The 21335-nt window shown below is 44.9% G+C and overlaps 1 protein-coding gene across 1 annotated transcript in view; it reads right to left on the bottom strand.

Moving 5' to 3' along the window:
• Nucleotides 1-20888, bottom strand: part of TMX3 (thioredoxin related transmembrane protein 3) — an 81275-nt gene extending 60387 nt beyond the window's left edge. The window contains exons 1-2 of the mRNA XM_066579500.1: nucleotides 20830-20888; nucleotides 14150-14201 (exon numbers count right to left, since the gene is read on the bottom strand). Coding sequence (XP_066435597.1) covers nucleotides 14150-14201; nucleotides 20830-20866 — 89 coding nt within the window. The 5' untranslated portion in view covers nucleotides 20867-20888. The remainder of the gene's footprint in view (nucleotides 1-14149; nucleotides 14202-20829) is intronic.
• Between the last annotated feature and the right edge of the window lie 447 nt (nucleotides 20889-21335).

Raw genomic sequence — 21335 nt, 5'->3', positions numbered from 1 at the left:
CACCCAATACATGGTAAATGGAGTCAATTAAAGTACATTGATTTTCATTGATCCATTCACACCAGAGTGTATACATTGCGTGTAGTTACACACGGGAAAAATATCGCAGCATGCTCTATTTCACAGCATATCACGCACAGTCAGCCCTATTGTTTTCTATGGGTAGCATATACAATGCTGTCCATACGCAATACGTTGCATACGCAACGCTGCTAGATAGAAAAAAAGAAAGAAACTGGTCAGCATGACAGCGTGCGTGAGATACTCTGTCATGCATAGTGCAGAATCGTTGCCGTATGTAGCAATAACCGGCTCACCGCCTAAGGGCTCATTCCCGCGAGTGTGATTTTGCTGCGTATATCGCACGCATAATATGTGGTGAATGGAGTTAATGAAAGTACATTGATTTTCATTAAGACAATTCACATTAGTGTATATACATTGCGCGTGAAAAAGAACACAGCATGTTCTATTTCACAGCATATTATGCACGTACAGCCCTATTGTTCTCTATGGGTTGCGTATTCAACGCTGTCCATATGCAATACATTGCGTATGGGCAGCGTTGCATATAAAATACCCCTATAAGACACAGCGGGGTCCTACGCAGTGCACAATCACTGCCGTATGCAATAAAAGCAGCCTCACCGCCGGCTCCCACGAGGGTAAAACGCGGCGTGATCCACTACATTCTACGTGTAGGACCGTGAGAATGAGTCCTAAGTGTGCATGAACATATAGTGGCAGTGTACACAGAATTGACTCGTTTAAGTGAATCACAAGTTTCAATGGGCTTCATCTGCCACACAGAGAGAACAGCAATAGATACAGAACTGCTACATGTACAAACATTTCTAATTAGCATTTCAGAAGACTTTCATTCTAACTTTGGGAGTCACCCCTGATTTAGAGATTGCTTTGCATACATTATTTTCAATAGCAGAAGAAACTAGAATATGCTTTTTTTTATTATGATTGTCAGGAAATCGAGAATGAGAATTATTTGCCCCGTATACGTGTTTGCGTGATAATGCCTAAAATATTATTACTAATTAAAGCTGCTTCGGCATATTTGTTTTTTCTGTCCTGCAATGCTGTAAAAACTGCTTAGAAACTCAGCAGTATTATTGCAGCATCACATCCCTGGGGCTTTCACAAGCATTACCTCAACTGCTCCTGCCATGCCCGATCGTCGGAGCTTTAATTATGACACACAATTTCGTCACCTTTGGCACAAAGGCAGTGGACATCCTGCACACTTAATGTGCAGTTTTCTTTTCCCATTGTTTGGTGGCTGCTCATTATCTGCATACACCATCCGCTTGACAGCACCCAGAATCTGCTGACGACTCAGTGAGCCGCACATTAATGTATCCCACCATGAAAAGATTTCCAGCACAGTCCAACCATCAGCAATTCAGAGAGAAACGTTTGTGGTGTTGGATAACCCCTTTAAGTCTGATTTAGCCCCATGTCACTCTTGCTATTCTCTGGAATCAGTTATACTGCACATTACCGCAGAACAGAAAAGACATTACTATCTGTACAAGAATTTTTTCTTCCCATCACGATATTTTTGTAAACAGACAATAGTCTCACAAAATGACAAAACAGGAGTAACACTCACCTTGCCTGTCCCTGGTCTCCCACTACCTCTATCAATGTCATGTCAACACGACGTGTAACACTGCAGCCCACCACTAGGCACAGCGGTGAGCCCAGTGAGGCCGACACTTCAGGACTGTAGTGGGCACAGAATAGGCACTACAAAAGGTTTTATTTGTTTTAAATAGGAAAAGTAGAGGGGTCACAACTTGATTATTCAATGCCAAGTGCAAAAGTAAGTGCACCCCTATGTTATGTAACTTCCCAGTGTCGTCCAAACGTGAAATTAGCCACGACCATTCTTTACATCCTAATAGGAAAAGCAAAGAGGTTGCAACTTCAATATTCAATTCTAAGCGTGAAAAACAGAAAATCTGCAATACCTAACATAGATCTTGTCTCAGAAACCATAAACCCTAGGGAAATGATTAGTACTGAGGAGAATCTACCTCACCTCTGTGTGTATATACTGAGGAGAATCTACCTCACCTCTGTGTATATACTGAGGAGAATCTACTGCACCTCTATGTGTATATACTGAGGAGAATCCACCTCACCTCTATGTGTATATACTGAGGAGACTCTACTGCACCTCTATGTGTATATACTGAGGAGAATCTACCTCACCTCTATGTGTATATACTGAGGAGAATCTACCTCACCTCTATGTGTATATACTGAGGAGAATCTACCTCACCTCTGTGTATATACTGAGGAGAATCTACTGCACCTCTATGTGTATATACTGAGGAGAATCTACCGCACCTCTATGTGTATATACTGAGGAGAATCTACCTCACCTCTATGTGTATATACTGAGGAGAATCTACCTCACCTCTGTGTATATACTGAGGAGAATCTACTGCACCTCTATGTGTATATACTGAGGAGAATCTACCTCACCTCTATGTGTATATACTGAGGAGAATCTACCTCACCTCTATGTGTATATACTGAGGAGAATCTACCTCACCTCTATGTGTATATACTGAGGAGACTCTACCTCACCTCTATGTGTATATACTGAGGAGACTCTACCTCACCTCTATGTGTAAATACTGAGGAGAATCTACCTCACCGCTATGTGTATATACTTAGGAGAATCTACCTCAACTCTATGTGTATATACTGTGGAGAATCTACCTCAACTCTATGTGTATATAGTGAGGAGAATCTACCTCAACTCTATGTGTATATAGTGAGGAGAATCTACCTCAACTCTATGTGTATATAGTGAGGAGAATCTACCTCACATCTATGTGTATATACTGAGGAGAATCTACCTCACCTCTATGTGTATATACTGAGGAGAATCTACTGCACCTCTATGTGTATATACTGAGGAGAATCTACTGCACCTCTATGTGTATATACTGAGGAGAATCTACCTCACCTCTATGTGTATATACTGAGGAGAATCTACCTCACCTCTATGTGTATATACTGAGGAGACTCTACCTCACCTCTATGTGTATATACTGAGGAATCTCTACCTCACCTCTATTTGTGAATACTGAGGAGAATCTACCTCACCGCTATGTGTATATACTGAGGAGACTCTACCTCACCTCTATGTGTATATACTGAGGAGACTCTACCTCAACTCTATGTGTATATACTGTGGAGAATCTACCTCAACTCTATGTGTATATACTGTGGAGAATCTACCTCAACTCTATGTGTATATACTGTGGAGAATCTACCTCAACTCTATGTGTATATAGTGAGGAGAATCTACCTCAACTCTATGTGTATATAGTGAGGAGAATCTACCTCACATCTATGTGTATATACTGAGGAGAATCTACCTCACATCTATGTGTATGTAGTGAGGAGAATCTACCTCACATCTATGTGTATATAGTGGGGAGAATCTACCTCACCGCTATGTGTATATACCGAGGAGAATCTACCTCACCGCTATGTGTATATACCGAGGAGAATCTACCTCACCGCTATGTGTATATACCGAGGAGAATCTACCTCACCGCTATGTGTATATACCGAGGAGAATCTACCTCACCTCTTTGTGTATATAGTGAGGAGAATCTACCTCACCTCTATGTGTATATAGTGAGGAGAATCTACCTCACCTCTATGTGTATATAGTGAGGAGAATCTACCTCACCTCTATGTGTATATAGTGAGGAGAATCTACCTCACCTCTATGTGTATATACTGAGGAGAATCTACCTCACCTCTATGTGTATATACTGAGGAGAATCTACTGCACCTCTATGTGTATATACTGAGGAGAATCTACTGCACCTCTATGTGTATATACTGAGGAGAATCTACTGCACCTCTATGTGTATATACTGAGGAGAATCTACTGCACCTCTATGTGTATATACTGAGGAGAATCTACCTCACCTCTATGTGTATATACTGAGGAGAATCTACCTCACCTCTATGTGTATATTCTGAGGAGAATCTACCTCACCTCTATGTGTATATTCTGAGGAGAATCTACCACACCTCTATGTGTATATACTGAGGAGACTCTACCTCACCTCTATGTGTATATACTGAGGAGACTCTACCTCACCTCTATGTGTATATACTGAGGAGAATCTACCTCAACTCTATGTGTATATACTGAGGAGAATCTACCTCAACTCTATGTGTATATAGTGAGGAGAATCTACCTCACATCTATGTGTATATACTGAGGAGAATCTACCTCACATCTATGTGTATGTAGTGAGGAGAATCTACCTCACATCTATGTGTATGTAGTGAGGAGAATCTACCTCACATCTATGTGTATATAGTGGGGAGAATCTACCTCACCGCTATGTGTATATACCGAGGAGAATCTACCTCACCGCTATGTGTATATACCGAGGAGAATCTACCTCACCTCTTTGTGTATATAGTGAGGAGAATCTACCTCACCTCTATGTGTATATAGTGAGGAGAATCTACCTCACCTCTATGTGTATATAGTGAGGAGAATCTACCTCACCTCTATGTGTATATAGTGAGGAGAATCTACCTCACCTCTATGTGTATATAGTGAGGAGAATCTACCTCACCTCTATGTGTATATAGTGAGGAGAATCTACCTCACCTCTATGTGTATATACTGAGGAGAATCTACTGCACCTCTATGTGTATATACTGAGGAGAATCTACTGCACCTCTATGTGTATATACTGAGGAGAATCTACTGCACCTCTATGTGTATATACTGAGGAGAATCTACTGCACCGCTATGTGTATATACCGAGGAGAATCTACTGCACCGCTATGTGTATATACTGAGGAGAATCTACTGCACCTCTATGTGTACATACCGAGGAGAATCTACCTCACCTCTATGTGTATATACCAAGGAGAATCTACCTCACCTCTATGTGTATATACCAAGGAGAATCTACCGCACCTCTATGTGTATATACCAAGGAGAATCTACCTCACTTCTATGTGTATATAGTGAGGAGAATCAACTGCACCTCTATGTGTATATAGTGAGGAGAATCTACTGCACCTCTATGTGTATATACTGAGGAGAATCTACTGCACCTCTATGTGTATATACTGAGGAGAATCTACTGCACCTCTATGTGTATATACTGAGGAGAATCTACCTCACCTCTATGTGTATATAGTGAGGAGAATCTACTGAACCTCTATGTGTATATACTGAGGAGAATCTACCTCACCTCTATGTGTGTATACTGAGGAGAATCTACTGCACCTCTATGTGTATATACTGAGGAGAATCTACCTCACCTCTATGTGTATATAGTGAGGAGAATCTACCTCACCTCTATGTGTATATACCGAGGAGAATCTACTGCACCTCTATGTGTATATACTGAGGAGAATCTACCTCACCTCTATGTGTATATACTGAGGAGACTCTACCTCACCTCTATGTGTATATACTGAATGGATGTAAAGTATATAAGGTAGCGGCCATGGACTGCAGGGCTGGAGCATACCTTTAAGGCTAAGAAGGGGCTGAAACCTCCAGTCTGGGGTTAAATTAGCATAAAAAGGGGTGTTAACTTTAAAGGTAAAAAGTGAGGAGAGTGGGAGGGGTGGCATATTCTGTAGAGGGGCTTCGGTACATGCAGCCTGAGGAGAACCTAACGCTCCTCAATGTGTATATATATTTTATTCCTCAGTTCCACTGAAGTAACCATGGCTCCATAAAATTTTCTTTGCAAACAACAATGAAACACCTTTACCAAATTAACTTGGGTGAAGCCAGGAATATTAGCTAGTTTTAACCCTTTGCAGTCCAATTTTGGATTCAGGGTTTCCTAGGGGGGGTTTCTCTTTTTGCCATTATACAATGACACCATCTGCTGGCCAGAGCCAGTACTGCGGTATGTGACATGTTGGAGAGGCCCCCAACAACAGAGCGGACGTAAAAATACCCTGCCGGACGTCTTCCAACATCGGAACTGAACAGCCTTCAATCAGAATGTCTTTAGACGTCAGACAGTGGACTGAAAAGGGTTAAGATATGTATGCATGTTTATGTTTATAATATTAGGTTTTTGTTGATTGGAGAAGAAAAGGTAAAGTAGATTCTGCCTGACAACCACTTTGCTTCCCCATTGGCTGTCAGCTGTCCTGGTCCCCACTGGCCATTTTGCCAGATGTCAACAGCTTTGGGATTGACTGGGAGACAGCGGGGCAACAGTGAGAAGAGGTCCGTGATTGGAGAGATAAAGGAGTTTATAGTGCTGTGAGAAGGAAAGGTGTAGTTTAGTATAAGAAATGATTATAATAGCCAGAAAGATATAGCACACAGATTACAGAAGATAGATATAGAAGGAAGACTGTATTAAGAAAAGAAAGATCTAAGAAAAGAGCTACTTATAAAGAAGGATAGAGAAAGAAGATTACAGAAGAAAGATAAAGAGTTTTTAATAGAGGAGAAAGCTATTGAATTTATGAAAAAAAGAAGAAATTCTCTAATCCTCAAACTCCACAAAGCATATCTATATAAAAGCGAACCTACATGTTAACTGCCAAAAGAAACCTAGGAATAAACAGCGAGTTGTATTGCTTCACCCGTACCCTGACTCCTGGTTTTTCTTTTCAGCTAAGACCACCGTCACTGCACCACTTACTACACTGCCCTCCAGGGGTAGGGACTGCAATCCCCAACAAACCCTATATCTATAAACGTTGTTCGTGGCGAGACTAGGGTGGGAGCGCATCTATACCCAACCACCTCACACTCGGGCTTTGCCATGGACTGTCGTCACAACCAACATCATCATCCCTACTCTACTACTAATGTTTTTATTGCCAACTGCAATCACCACCATTTCAGGGAAGTGCCACGAAAGCGTATCTGGCCTAGACTACAGCTCACATCATCTGCAAACTCCACCCCCATCCGGCACGCTGCAGCACTATAGAAGTTAGACTTACCGGCCTATCAGGTTCATTTTTGACCCCTTTTTGAATGTTTGCACCACATTTGCTATGCGCCAATTCCTTTCTTGCACAAACACACAGTGAATATGAATGTTTTGTGCATATTTAAAGATCCCCATTGTTTTTAAATGGCTATTTTGGTGCGTAATACACACCAAAATAGAGATGCTGTGGTGTTTTTTCAGGCAATTGAAAGTCATATGAAAAATATACTCGTCTGAATACAAAGTAAATCAATGGGGATTCAGTACAGTGTATTATGCCCGCAATACTCTGCGCAAATACGCCCATGTGAATGAGCCGTTAAACTAGTGAGATTATATAGAGTTTACTTTATCACTCTGCACTTCACCTGACATTTTATTTTCCTGAGTGAATAAACTTGCAAAAAAAAATAGTTAACAGATTTGCTTTCTTATTGCCCTCTACAATTTTTCCCTTATTACTTTTTTCAGTTTTACCCTTTTTTATTTATATAGTTGAAGAATAGTTTAGGTTAAGTTTTACTCTCTTTGGCAGTGAGTCTCTCTGTCTCCTCTTTTGCTGCTTTTTGCATATTTTTTTTTCCTTATAGCTTTTTAAGGCTGGGTTCACACCGGGCATATTCCCGCCGGAAATCCCGCAGTTTGGGCGCAGCAAAAACCATGAGATTTCCGCCGGGAGAACCGCCGCGGAAAAACCCGCGGCGGCTTTGAAGCAGCCCGGCCACTCGCTCTTCCGCTGCGGTCGGCGCTCCCATAGAGGAGAGCGCTGCGGAAAGAAAACAAAAATAGACATGCTGCATATTCTGAAACCGCGGCTGCGGCCGCCGCAGCTGCAGTCTCAGCCTGACTTACCGCAGCTGATTGGCCGTCCCATGTGAACATGATTTCTGAGAAATCTCGTCCACATGGCTGGCTAATCCCGAGATTAGCGGCCGCAGTTGGATTTGCTGCAGTTAAATTCCGCGCGGAATTTCCACGGCAAATCCGCCCTGTGTGAACCCAGCCTAATGTTTCTTTACGGCTTTCTTGTTTTTAGTAGTTTAAATGCTTTATTTTTGTTGTTTATTGCCCCTTTACGTTTTTATTAGGCATTTAACATGCTGTCAAAACTGCAAGCAATTTGTTGTAGAAAGGGAGAAGCTGAGCAGATTGATATATATATATATGTTTATTGGGAAAGATTCAGTATAACTTGCTTTTTTTATATAAACTTCTGAGAATTCTGAGCTGAACAGTCCAATAGGCGGTCCTATCAGTGATTGACAACAATCTGTGTATGACTATATAAACCAGGAAGGCTGTCAATCATTGATAGGACCACCCATTGGACTTTTTAGCTCAGAATGTGTAGAAGTTTAAATGAATAAAGAAGTTATGCTGAATTTTTCTCCATAAAACTATGCAGCAATCTGCTCAGCTCCCCCTGGTCTATAACATGATGCCTGCAGTTTGGAGATAGATTCCCTTTAAGGCCAAAATAGCCTTCCCTCTAGTTGGGGCCTGCACAAGTTAGGAAAGGTAATTATCTTTAACCCCTTAATGACATGGCCTATTTTGGGCTTAAGGACGCAACGATGTTTGGCGGATTTCCTTCTCCATTTTTCAAAAGTCATAACTTTTTTATTTTTCAGTCGATGTGGCTGTATGAGGGCTTGTTTTTTGCATGCCGAACTGTAGTTTTTATTCGGTGCCACTTTTGGGTACATTGACTATATTGTAAAACTTTTATTATTTTTTTATGATAGCATGGAGGGAAACCGCATCAATTCTGCCAAAGATTATAAATTTTTTTTTACAGTGTTTTTTCTGCGGGTCGGTACGGTTACGATACCAAAATTCTTACTTTTTTTAGGTTTTTCCACTTTTCTGCACTAAAAACCCTTTTTATGGGAATTTTTTTTTTTTCTAAATCGCTGCATTCAAAGTACTGTAACCTTTTAATTTTTTTATGTACGGAGCTCAATGAGGGCTTATTTTTTGCGAGACGAGCTGTAGTTTTTATTGGTACCATTTTGGGGTACATACGGCTTCTTTAATCACTTTTATTGCGTTTTTAGGGAGGCAAAAGGCAAAAAATTAGTTTTTTAGCATTTTTTAAATGCTTTTTTCCGTGCACAGTCAAAAGCATGTGCAACTTATTGTACGCGTTGTTACGGACGCGACAATACCAAATATGTGGGGTTTTAATTTTTTTTAAACCTTTTTTATGCTAATATGAGAAAAAGCATAAAAAAGGGGGTTTTTTTACATTTTTCTTTTTTATTCATTTTTTAAATTTTTTTTTTTTTTTTTACACAATGTGAGTCCCTCTGAGGGACTTGCAGCACAGCACTGATGATCACTGTGATAAGGCATGGCAGGGCTACTGCCCTGCCATGCCTTATCGCTTATACAGCGATCATAGGCTATGGTACTACAGGACGCCAGTGTCTGGCGTTCTGTTGCCATGGCAACAGGCCATGCTCTCTGCAATTATATCGCGAGAGCCCGGCAACTTCACAAAGGGAGCCAGCGCCCTGCCGCCCAAGGAGGACCTGCAGCCGCCGCATGGCAACAGCCGCCCAAACTAGAATGTGCACTTCCGTCCCCATGACAAGCTTACATATATAACAGCCAAACTGCCATGTTCGCTTATGTCTGCCCAATCAGCCGGCCCCAAGGTCTGTCTCCTTGCTCTGCACCGCTCCAGTCTCCCCCATCAGCCGGCCCTGCGGTGAGTCTCCTACCTGTGGCCGTCCCACTATGTCACTTTCCGCTCCCGTCTACCAGATCAGCTGTCCCTGCTGTAAGAGTCCTAGCTGTGCTGCTTTTGAACGCTGGCGTGGCCGCCGGCAACCCTGATGGTACTGCGATCGCTGGCGTCCCTGCTGCTGCAGCCTGGAGCCGATGACAGTCTGTGGGGGTGACTGTCAGCGCAGAAGCCGGGAGGGGAGAAGGGACAGCGGCTGCAACAGTGACAGTAGTTGGGAGGGGAAACGATGATGGTAGAGCTGCGAACATAGTTACCGCAGGTTAGCAGAGCGGAAGGCAGCTCAGCTCAGTGCAGGTGTGTATTCGGCAGCCAATCCGGAGCTGTGGGCATTCCATGTAGCTCCACCAGGCCAGCCCATGTCTCCACCCATAACTCTGGTGGAGACAAAATTCAACAGTAGCCCCCATAATTGCCCCAGTGAGTGCCAGCTCAGTGAGCAGCAAACTCCTTTCCATGTTGTCAATGGATCTCAGTGTTACAAGCTGCTCAATTAGATCCAGGATCTGGGCTCCCAAATGTGCAACAAGCTCACATTTCGTACAGCAGTATGCACCCTAGAAGGCTGTTGAAGGACTGCATACACGCACAAGATGTACACTGGATAGCACTGTCAGTCGTGGGGCACATTCTAAATGTGGTTAGTACAGATAAAAATGTAATGTACTTTATACAAGTGAAAAATAACAGTAAATATGTATAAGGGACTCCCTCCTAAAGTCCCCACATCTAAAGTCACAAAACCACACAATCAAAACAACCACCCCTCACAAGCTCCCACCCTCGCTTTTTTGTTTGCTTTAAGTAGCTCTCAGGAGCAGTAACTCCTCCAATGAATCCTCTGTTCGGAAAGGACACAAAAATATACTGTACCTTCATCCTACTTTTCCCTGACATTTGCCATAAAAGACAATTGGGTTGCCCTCATGTACATGAGACTGTCGACCAATCTGGCCAAAATCGGAGGGGTCGAAATACTCTTATCTAATGTGTATAGCCTGCTTCAGCTGGCGCTACTACCGGTATATCAAGCCAAGGTTTCTGCTGCGTCTCAACCCTTTGAGCAGATAAGAAAAGGTTTGTAGCAATATGTGTAAATATAGTTTAGTTTGCTTACCTTGCAGGGCATTACTGAAAGGGTTGTCCATTCATGGCATACAAACATCACTGCGGATAACTTCAGCTAATATCTCCTTTCTATCACACAGGGCTGAGAGGAGCGGAAACATACTAACACACATCATATTGTTGCTCCTATATTTTGAAATGTTGACTTGCCAATGGCTGATCGCTGGGAGTTTTATCAGACGCCTGAGAAACTGCTGATCAACCTCTCTCCCAGAAAGGTTTCCCCAATTGAAAGCCCTTTTAAACTTTAAAGGAGTTGTTCCACAAAATTAACGTATCCTCTATCCACAGGATAGGAGATGAGCCCACAAGAGCGGACACTTAACTGCTGAGATCCCCACCAATCAGAAGAATAGAGGTCCGTAGCGTCCTTCAACTAATGGAGCAATGGTCATTCATGCACACTACTATTCCATCCATTTCAAGGAGACAGCCGGGTATCTGCGGCACTCCCATTAAACAGCATGTAGTGAGCAGCATGAGTGACAACATATCCATTCATTGGGGGACCCTCAGAAACACTCCCAGCAGTCAGACCTCACAATCAGATACCCAACTATTCCCTATCCTATGTATAGAGGTTAAGTTAATTTTATCGGACAACCCCTTCAGGTTGAGTTCAAACGGGGTGGAATTGTTGCGGAATTTCCGCACAGAAATTCCACCGGCAATCTTAAACCTGATCCTAAGCTGCAAAGTGGATGTGATTTGCAAAAATCTTGTCTACATGCTGCGGACAAGCTGTTGTGGCCAAGCCGCGAAGAAACTGACACCGAATTCAAAGCTGCAACATGTCAATTGCACCCCCGTTTCCGCTGCGGGCTCTCTCCTCTCTATGGAGAGAGATGGCCACAGCGAAGTACAGGCAGCGAAGCCGCTTCAAAACTCATGCCGAATGGTGCAGGTTTTAAAGCTGCCCTCCTGCCGTGGAAATCTTGCGGAATTTCCGTGCAGTCCCGCTGCGGTCATTCCGCGAGATTTACACGGGATTTATGCCCATTTGACTGCAGCCTTAAAGTTTCGGGTAGATTCATCAAAAATAGTGCAAGAGAAAAACATGTAGCAACCAATCAGATTTCAGCTATGCTATTTCAGAGGCCCTTCTGCAATATGACTGGTTGTTCTAGGCTCCACAGGTTACCTCTGCACTAGCTTTGATATATCTCCCACACTTGGTTTAGTCGTCTTGACAATGACTGTAGGTTGTACACTCGTGTCTTACAGGATAAGGACAGCCAGAATATTTCTGCTTCTTAGTTTGCAAATTCTCTTCACAGGAAATCCTCGTGAATAAGGGAAGTGGAAGCAAGAAATACGAGGGGGGTCTCTACACTATGTGAAAATAGGAAGAAAAAAAACTAAACATTATGTAACTTTTGATGACAAAAGGGTCATAGACTAGAAATATAGAACTGGCGTCTGTTCAGACTACTTTCACACTACATTTTAGGTTCAAATCTGAATCCCCCAAAAACGAGATTCACACGCAGCGCTGGGATGGAACCATGGTATTTAATCAAATATACACCAATAAGGTTTCTGTTTCAGCAGGCTTCCCTTCCTCTTCCTTTCCAGCATGTGTGCCGGGCAGAATAACAGTAACTATACTAGTCTGGAAAGGAACAGAAACCGGCTCAAATGGAGACCTTATTGGTCTTAGTCTGACTAATGCAGTTCAGTCTGAATCCTGTTTTGTAGATTCAAAGAGAACCTCAAGACTTATTGTAAAAAGCAGTCTGAACAGATCCTTAGTAATACAGCACAAAAAAAACCCAACCAAGCAGTGACAGTGCCCCCCCCCCCCCCCCCGGCAATAATAGTGCCCCCCCCCCAGCGGCCCCCAGCAGTGACAGTGCCCCCCTACAGCGAGATTCATATACTTACCCTTACGTCCTGGGAGCTCCGCCCCTCCTTTGCTCGGCGCCCCGCTAGCAGTGATGATCTCCGGCACACACTGTGACGTCAGTGTGCTGCCAGACGCCTCCTTCCCCAGACGCTCTCGCGGAACCAACAGGTAGGAGAAGTCGGGGGAGGTGGGGAGGAGGATCCTGGCTGCACACTGACATCACGATGTGCCCCGGGATCAGTGCTGCTATTAGCGCTGCTTAGTGAATAACGGGGTGAGCGGCCGCGTGTCAGCGACTATGGCTACGCGTGTCATAGGTTCGCCATCACGGCCCTAGAAGCTCCCCATCTTCTTTATCTTTATCAGGAAGGCTAATGACAAAGCTTCTAGGTGCTGTACTGTCAGCATCTATCATATGGGAGGAATCAAGATAATGTACATATAAGATTACATCTCATCGGCCCTACTCACAGGAAAGCTTCTGTCACATGCACAGAGCAAGGCATTAGTATCTGATCGGTAGGGGCCCAACCTTTTGAACCCCCACTAACCATGCAAACAAGAATCTTGGAGGTCCCCAAATAAACTTCATTTATTTCAATGGGACTGCAAGAGATAGGCGAGACCTTGAAGTGGAGACCTTAGGGACCCTTCTTTCTCGGTATTGAAACCCCACTGAATACTTAAAGGGGTTGTCCCACGACAGCAAGTGGGGTTAAGCACTTCTGTATGGCCATATTAATGCACTTTGTAATATACTTCGTGCATTAAATATTGGCCATACAGAAGTTATACACTTACCCCCTCCGGTGCTGGCGTCCCCGTCTCCATGGCGACGATGAAGCCTCTTCTCTGGTCGCACGAACAGTCGCGCTTGCGCAGAGTGAAATCCTCCGCTGGATGTGTCCGGGCTCACGAGCTGTGTCCTGGCTCCTCCCTCTTCTCCGCGTCATTGTAGCTCCGCCTCCATCACGTGGTGCCGATCAGCCAATGAGGTGGCTGTAATCGGCAGTGGAATGCAAGACTGGAGAAGAACATCGACGGTGCACCATGGGAGAAGACCCGCGGTGCACCGTGGGAGAAGACCAGCGGCGCCATCTTTGAAAGAAGAATCTTCAAAGCTGCTGAACGGGGATCCAGGTAAACGAATTTTTTTTTTTTTATATAACAAATGGATTAGTTTTTACTGTGCACAATGTGGGGTCTGTTTAAAAAAAAATTTTAGGTTTCGGCGCGGGACAACCCCTTTAACCGCGATCCCGCGACCCCATTACCTGCAGCACATCCACCACACAGTGGACCCTGCACATGACACCCGAAGACTTACTGTACAGTGTAATCACCTCCCGGCATACATCTCTCTGCTCCTCTTAGTGTAGACGCACACAGATATACACGGAGTATTACACACTGCACATGTAGTATACTTACGTCTCATCCAGGTCCTCGACTAGAGCGGAGGAGGAAGCCAACAGGGATAACACTGCAACAAAACACAGGGAAATAAGAAAGTCTTATTCATATTATCTGCGCCTCGTGCACACTCTCAGCCGTATACACCACATTCATATATACATTATCTGCCCCTCTCAGCCGTATACTCCCCATCCATATATACAGTATCTGCCCCTCATACACCCTTCTCACTCGTATACTCCCAATCTGTGTATAAATTATCTGTGCCTCATGCACACTCGGCTGTATACTCCCCATCCATATATACATTATCTGCACCTCATCCGCACTCACACGCTTATATTCCCCCATCCATTTATACATTATCTGCCTCTCATGCACACTCTCAGCCATATACTCCCAATCTGTATATACATTATCTGCACCTCATGCACCCTCTCAGCCGTATACTCCCCATCCGAATATACATTATCTGCCTCTCATGCACACTCTCAGCCGTATACTCCCCATCCGTATATACATTATCTGCACCTCATGCACACTCTCAGCCGTATACTCCCTATCCGTATATACATTATCTGCGCCTCATGCACCCTCTCAGCCATATACTCCCTATCCGTATATACATTATCTGCATGTCACGCACACTCTCAGCCGTATACTACCCATCCGTATATACAGTATCTGCACCTCATGAACCCTCTCAGCCGTATACACATTATCTGCACCTCATGCACCCTCTCTGCTGTATACTCCCCATCTGCATGTTATCTGCACATCATGCACACTCTCAGCCATATACACATTACCTACAGCTCATGCACACTCTCAGGCGTATACTCCCCATCCATATATACAGTATCTGCACCTCATACACCCTTCTCACTCGTATACTCCCAATCTGTGTATAAATTATCTGTGCCTCATGCACACTCAGCTGTATACTCCCCATCCATATATACATTATCTGCACCTCATCCGCACTCACACGCTTATATTCCCCCATCCATTTATACATTATCTGCCTCTCATGCACACTCTCAGCCGTTTACTCTCCATCCGTATATACAGTATCTGCACCACATGCACACTCTCACTCGTATACTCCCCATCCGTGTATAAATTATCTGTGCCTCATGCACACTCAGCTGTATACTCCCCATCCATTTATACATTATCTGCCTCTCATGCACACTCTCAGCCATATACTCCCAATCTGTATATACATTATCTGCACCTCATGCACCCTCTCAGCCGTATACTCCCCATCCGTATATACATTATCTGCCTCTCATGCACACTCTCAGCCGTATACTCCCCATCCGTATATACATTATCTGCACCTCATGCACCCTCTCAGCCGTATACACATTATCTGCACCTCATGCACCCTCTCTGCTGTATACTCCCCATCTGCATGTTATTTGCACATCATGCACACTCTCAGCCATATACACATTACCTACAGCTCATGCACACTCTCAGGCGTATACTCCCCATCCATATATACGTTATCTGCACCTCATGCACCCTCTCAGCCGTTTACTCTCCATCCGTATATACAGTATCTGCACCACATGCACACTCTCACTCGTATACTCCCCATCCGTGTATAAATTATCTGTGCCTCATGCACACTCAGCTGTATACTCCCCATCCATTTATACATTATCTGCCTCTCATGCACACTCTCAGCCATATACTCCCAATCTGTATATACATTATCTGCACCTCATGCACCCTCTCAGCCGTATACTCCCCATCCGTATATACATTATCTGCCTCTCATGCACACTCTCAGCCGTATACTCCCCATCCGTATATACATTATCTGCACCTCATGCACCCTCTCAGCCGTATACACATTATCTGCACCTCATGCACCCTCTCTGCTGTATACTCCCCATCTGCATGTTATTTGCACATCATGCACACTCTCAGCCATATACACATTACCTACAGCTCATGCACACTCTCAGGCGTATACTCCCCATCCATATATACGTTATCTGCACCTCATGCACCCTCTCAGCCGTTTACTCTCCATCCGTATATACAGTATCTGCACCACATGCACACTCTCACTCGTATACTCCCCATCCGTGTATAAATTATCTGTGCCTCATGCACACTCAGCTGTATACTCCCCATCCATTTATACATTACCTACCTCTCATGCACACTCTCAGCCATATACTCCCAATCTGTATATACATTATCTGCACCGCATGCACCCTCTCAGCCGTATACTCCCCATCCGTATATACATTATCTGCCTCTCATGCACACTCTCAGCAGTATACTCCCTATCCGTATATACATTATCTGCGCCTCATGCACCCTCTCAGCCATATACACATTATCTGCACCTCATGCAAACTCTCAGCCATATACTACCCATCCGTATATACAGTATCTGCACCTCATGAACCCTCTCAGCCGTATACACATTATCTGCACCTCATGCACCCTCTCTGCTGTATACTCCCCATCTGCATGTTATCTGCACATCATACACACTCTCAGCCATATACACATTACCTACAGCTCATGCACACTCTCAGGCGTATACTCCCCATCCATATATACAATATCTGTGCCTCATACATCCTATCAGCTATATACTCCCCGTCGGTATATACGTTATCTGCACCTCATGCACCCTCTCAGCTGTTTACTCTCTATCCGTATCTACAGTATCTGCACCACATGCACACTCTCACTCATATACTCTCTCTCCGTATATATTATCTGCGCCTCATACATCCTCTCAGCCATACACTCTCCACCCGCATATATATTATCTGCACCCCATGCACACTCTCCCTCGTATACTCTCCATCCGTATATATTATCTGCACCTCATACATCCTCTCAGCCATATACTCTCTATCCGTATATATGTTATCTGCACCTAGGCACTCTCAATTGTATACTCTCCATCCGTATATTATCTGCATCTCATGCACACTCTCACTCGTATACCCTCCATCCGTATATATATTATCTGCACCTCATGCACACTATCACTCATATACTCTCCATCTGTATACAAATTATCTGCACCTCATACACACTCTCAGACATATACACATTATCTGCCTTTTATGCACCCTCTCGGCTGTATACTCCCATCTGTATGTTATCTGCACATCATGCACACTCTCAGCCATATACACATTACCTACAGCTCATGCACACTCTCAGGCGTATACTCCCCATCCGTATATACAGTATCTGCGCCTCATACATCCTATCAGCCATATACTCCCCATCTGTAAATACGTTATCTGCACCTCATGCACCCTCTCAGCTCTATACTCCCCATCCGTATATATCTTATCTGCACCTCATGCACCCTCTCAGCTGTATACTCCCCATCGGTATATACCTTATCTGCGCCTCATGCACCCTCTCAGCTGTATACTCCCCATCGGTATATACATTATCTGCGCCTCATGCAACCTCTCAGCTGTATACTCCCCATCGGTATATACATTATCTGCGCCTCATGCACCCTCTCAGCTGTATACTCCCCATCGGTATATACATTATCTGCGCCTCATGCACCCTCTCAGCTGTATACTCCCCATCCGTATATATCTTATCTGCACCTCATGCACCCTCTCAGCTGTATACTCCCCATCGGTATATACCTTATCTGCACCTCATGCACCCTCTCAGCTGTATACTCCCCATCGGTATATACCTTATCTGCGCCTCATGCACCCTCTCAGCTGTATACTCCCCACCGGTATATACATTATCTGCGCCCCATGCAGCCTCTCAGCTGTATACTCCCCACCGGTATATAAATTATCTGCGCCTCATGCACCCTCTCAGCTGTATACTCCCCACCGGTATATAAATTATCTGCGCCTCATGCACCCTCTCAGCTGTATACTCCCCACCGGTATATACATTATCTGCGCCTCATGCACCCTCTCAGCTGTATACTCCCCACCGGTATATACATTATCTGCGCCTCATGCACCCTCTCAGCTGTATACTCCCCACCGGTATATACATTATCTGCGCCTCATGCACCCTCTCAGCTGTATACTCCCCACCGGTATATACATTATCTGCGCCTCATGCACCCTCTCAGCTGTATACTCCCCACCGGTATATACATTATCTGCGCCTCATGCACCCTCTCAGCTGTATACTCCCCACCGGTATATACATTATCTACGCCTCATGCACCCTCTCAGCTGTATACTCCCCACCGGTATATACATTATCTGCGCCTCATGCACCCTCTCAGCTGTATACTCCCCACCGGTATATACATTATCTGCGCCTCATGCACCCTCTCAGCTGTATACTCCCCACTGGTATATACATTATCTGCGCCTCATGCACCCTCTCAGCTGTATACTCCCCATCGATATATACATTATCTGCGCCTCATGCACCCTCTCAGCTGTATACTCCCCATCGGTATATACATTATCTGCGCCTCATGCACCCTCTCAGCTGTATACTCCCCATCGGTATATACATTATCTGCGCCTCATGCACCCTCTCAGCTGTATACTCCCCATCGGTATATACATTATCTGCGCCTCATGCACCCTCTCAGCTGTATACTCCCCATCGGTATATACATTATCTGCGCCTCATGCACCCTCTCAGCTGTATACTCCCCATCGGTATATACATTATCTGCACGTCATGCACCCTCTCAGCTGTATACTCCCCATCGGTATATACATTATCTGCACGTCATGCACCCTCTCAGCTGTATACTCCCCATCTGTATATACATTATCTGCACGTCATGCACCCTCTCAGCTGTATACTCCCCATCGGTATATACATTATCTGCACGTCATGCACCCTCTCAGCTGTATACTCCCCATCGGTATATACATTATCTGCGCCTCATGCACCCTCTCAGCTGTATACTCCCCATCGGTATATACATTATCTGCGCCTCATGCACCCTCTCAGCTGTATACTCCCCATCGGTATATACATTATCTGCGCCTCATGCACACTCTCAGCTGTATACTCCCCATCAGTATATACATTATCTGCACCTCATGCACACTCTCAGCCGTATACTCCCCGTCCATATATACATTATCTGCACCTCATGCACCCTCTCAGCTGTATACTCCTCATCCGTATATACAGTATCTTCATCTCATGCACCCTCTCAGCCGTATACTCCTCATCCGTGTATACATTATCAGCACCTCATGCACCCTCTCAGCTGTATACTCCCCATCCGTGTATACATTATCTGCACCTCATGCACCCTCTCAGCTGTATACTCCCCATCCGTGTATACATTATCTGCGCCTCATGCACCCTCTCAGCTGTATACTCCCCATCCGTGTATACATTATCAGCACCTCATGCACCCTCTCAGCCATATACACATTATCTGCACCTCATGCACCCTCTCAGCCGTATACTCCTCATCCGTGTATACATTATCAGCACCTCATGCACCCTCTCAGCTGTATACTCCCCATCAGTGTATACATTATCTGCACCTCATGCACCTTCTCAGCTGTATACTCCCCATCAGTGTATACATTATCTGCACCTCATGCACCCTCTCAGCTGTATACTCCTCATCCGTGTATACATTATCAGCACCTCATGCACTCTCTCAGCTGTATACTCCCCATCCGTGTATACATTATCTGCACCTCATGCACCCTCTCAGCTGTATACTCCCCATCCGTGTATACATTATCAGCACCTCATACATCCTCTCAGCCATGTACTCCTCATCTGTATATATAATATCTGCACCCTCTCAGCTGTATACTCCCCATCCGTGTATACATTATCAGCACCTCATGCACCCTCTCAGCTGTATACTCCCCATCCGTATATACATTATCTGCACCTCATGCACCCTCTCAGCTGTATACTCCCCATCCGTATATACATTATCTGCACCTCATGCACCCTCTCAGCTGTATACTCCCCATCCGTATATACATTATCTGCACCTCATGCACCCTCTCAGCTGTATACTCCCCATCCGTATATACATTATCTGCACCTCATGCACCCTCTCAGCTGTATACTCCTCATCCGTGTATACATTATCAGCACCTCATGCACCCTCACAGCTGTATACTCCCCATCCGTGTATACATTATCTGCACCTCATGCACCCTCTCAGCTGTATACTCCCCATCCGTGTATACATTATCAGCACCTCATGCACCCTCTCAGCTGTATACTCCCCATCCGTGTATACATTATCAGCACCTCATACATCCTCTCAGCCATGTACTCCTCATCTGTATATATAATATCTGCACCCTCTCAGCTGTATACTCCCCATCCGTGTATACATTATCAGCACCTCATGCACCCTCTTAGCTGTATACTCCTCATCTGTATATATAATATCTGCACCTCCTCAGCTGTATACTCCTCATCTGTATATACAATATCTGCACCTCCTCAGCTGTATACTCCTCATCTGTATATACAGTATCTGCACCTCATATACACTCCCAGCTGTATATATTATCTAGATCTCTTGTGCTCCTATAACAATGGGGAGGTGATAATGGATACAACAAGCCCAGCATCAGCAGCGGACATAGAGCCACTCGCGCCTGTAAGCCCACTGCAGTGTCCCGGGGACACCCCGGCTGCACCCTGCGGCCCGGCACGGAGGGGAGAAGCAGCAACAGAGAAAGCGCTTCTGTCATTACCTGTTGCTAAGAGGGAGCAGAGCCCGGCAGCTGCCATGTTGGGAGGATGTGATACCGGAAGGAAACTGAGCCGCGTGATGGAGCCTCCTCCTCCGCGACATGGAGAGGTGTGCCGGCGGAGGACGCTGGATCGGGGCGCACGGCCACCACAGAGTGTCTGTATGAAGGGTGTATGAGGGGCTCATAGCCAATACCACAGAGTGTCTGCATGGCGGGCACATAGTGTCAGTATGAGGGGCACACAGTCATCACCTCACAGTGTATGAGGGGCTCACAGTCATCACCTCACAGTGTATGAGGGGCTCATAGCCATTACCACAGAGTGTCTGCATGGGGGGCTCACAGTGATCACATAGTGTCTGTATGAGGGGCTCACAGTCATCACACAGTGTATGAGGGGCTCACAGTCACCACACAGTGTATGATGGGCTCACAGTCACCACACAGTGTATGAGGGGCTCACAGTCATTACCACACAGTGTATGAGGGGCTCACAGTCACCACAC

Source organism: Eleutherodactylus coqui, chromosome 9, assembly GCF_035609145.1.
Source record: "Eleutherodactylus coqui strain aEleCoq1 chromosome 9, aEleCoq1.hap1, whole genome shotgun sequence".
Lineage (NCBI taxonomy): Eukaryota > Metazoa > Chordata > Amphibia > Anura > Eleutherodactylidae > Eleutherodactylus > Eleutherodactylus coqui.
This window is presented reverse-complemented; position numbering and strand designations above follow the sequence as displayed.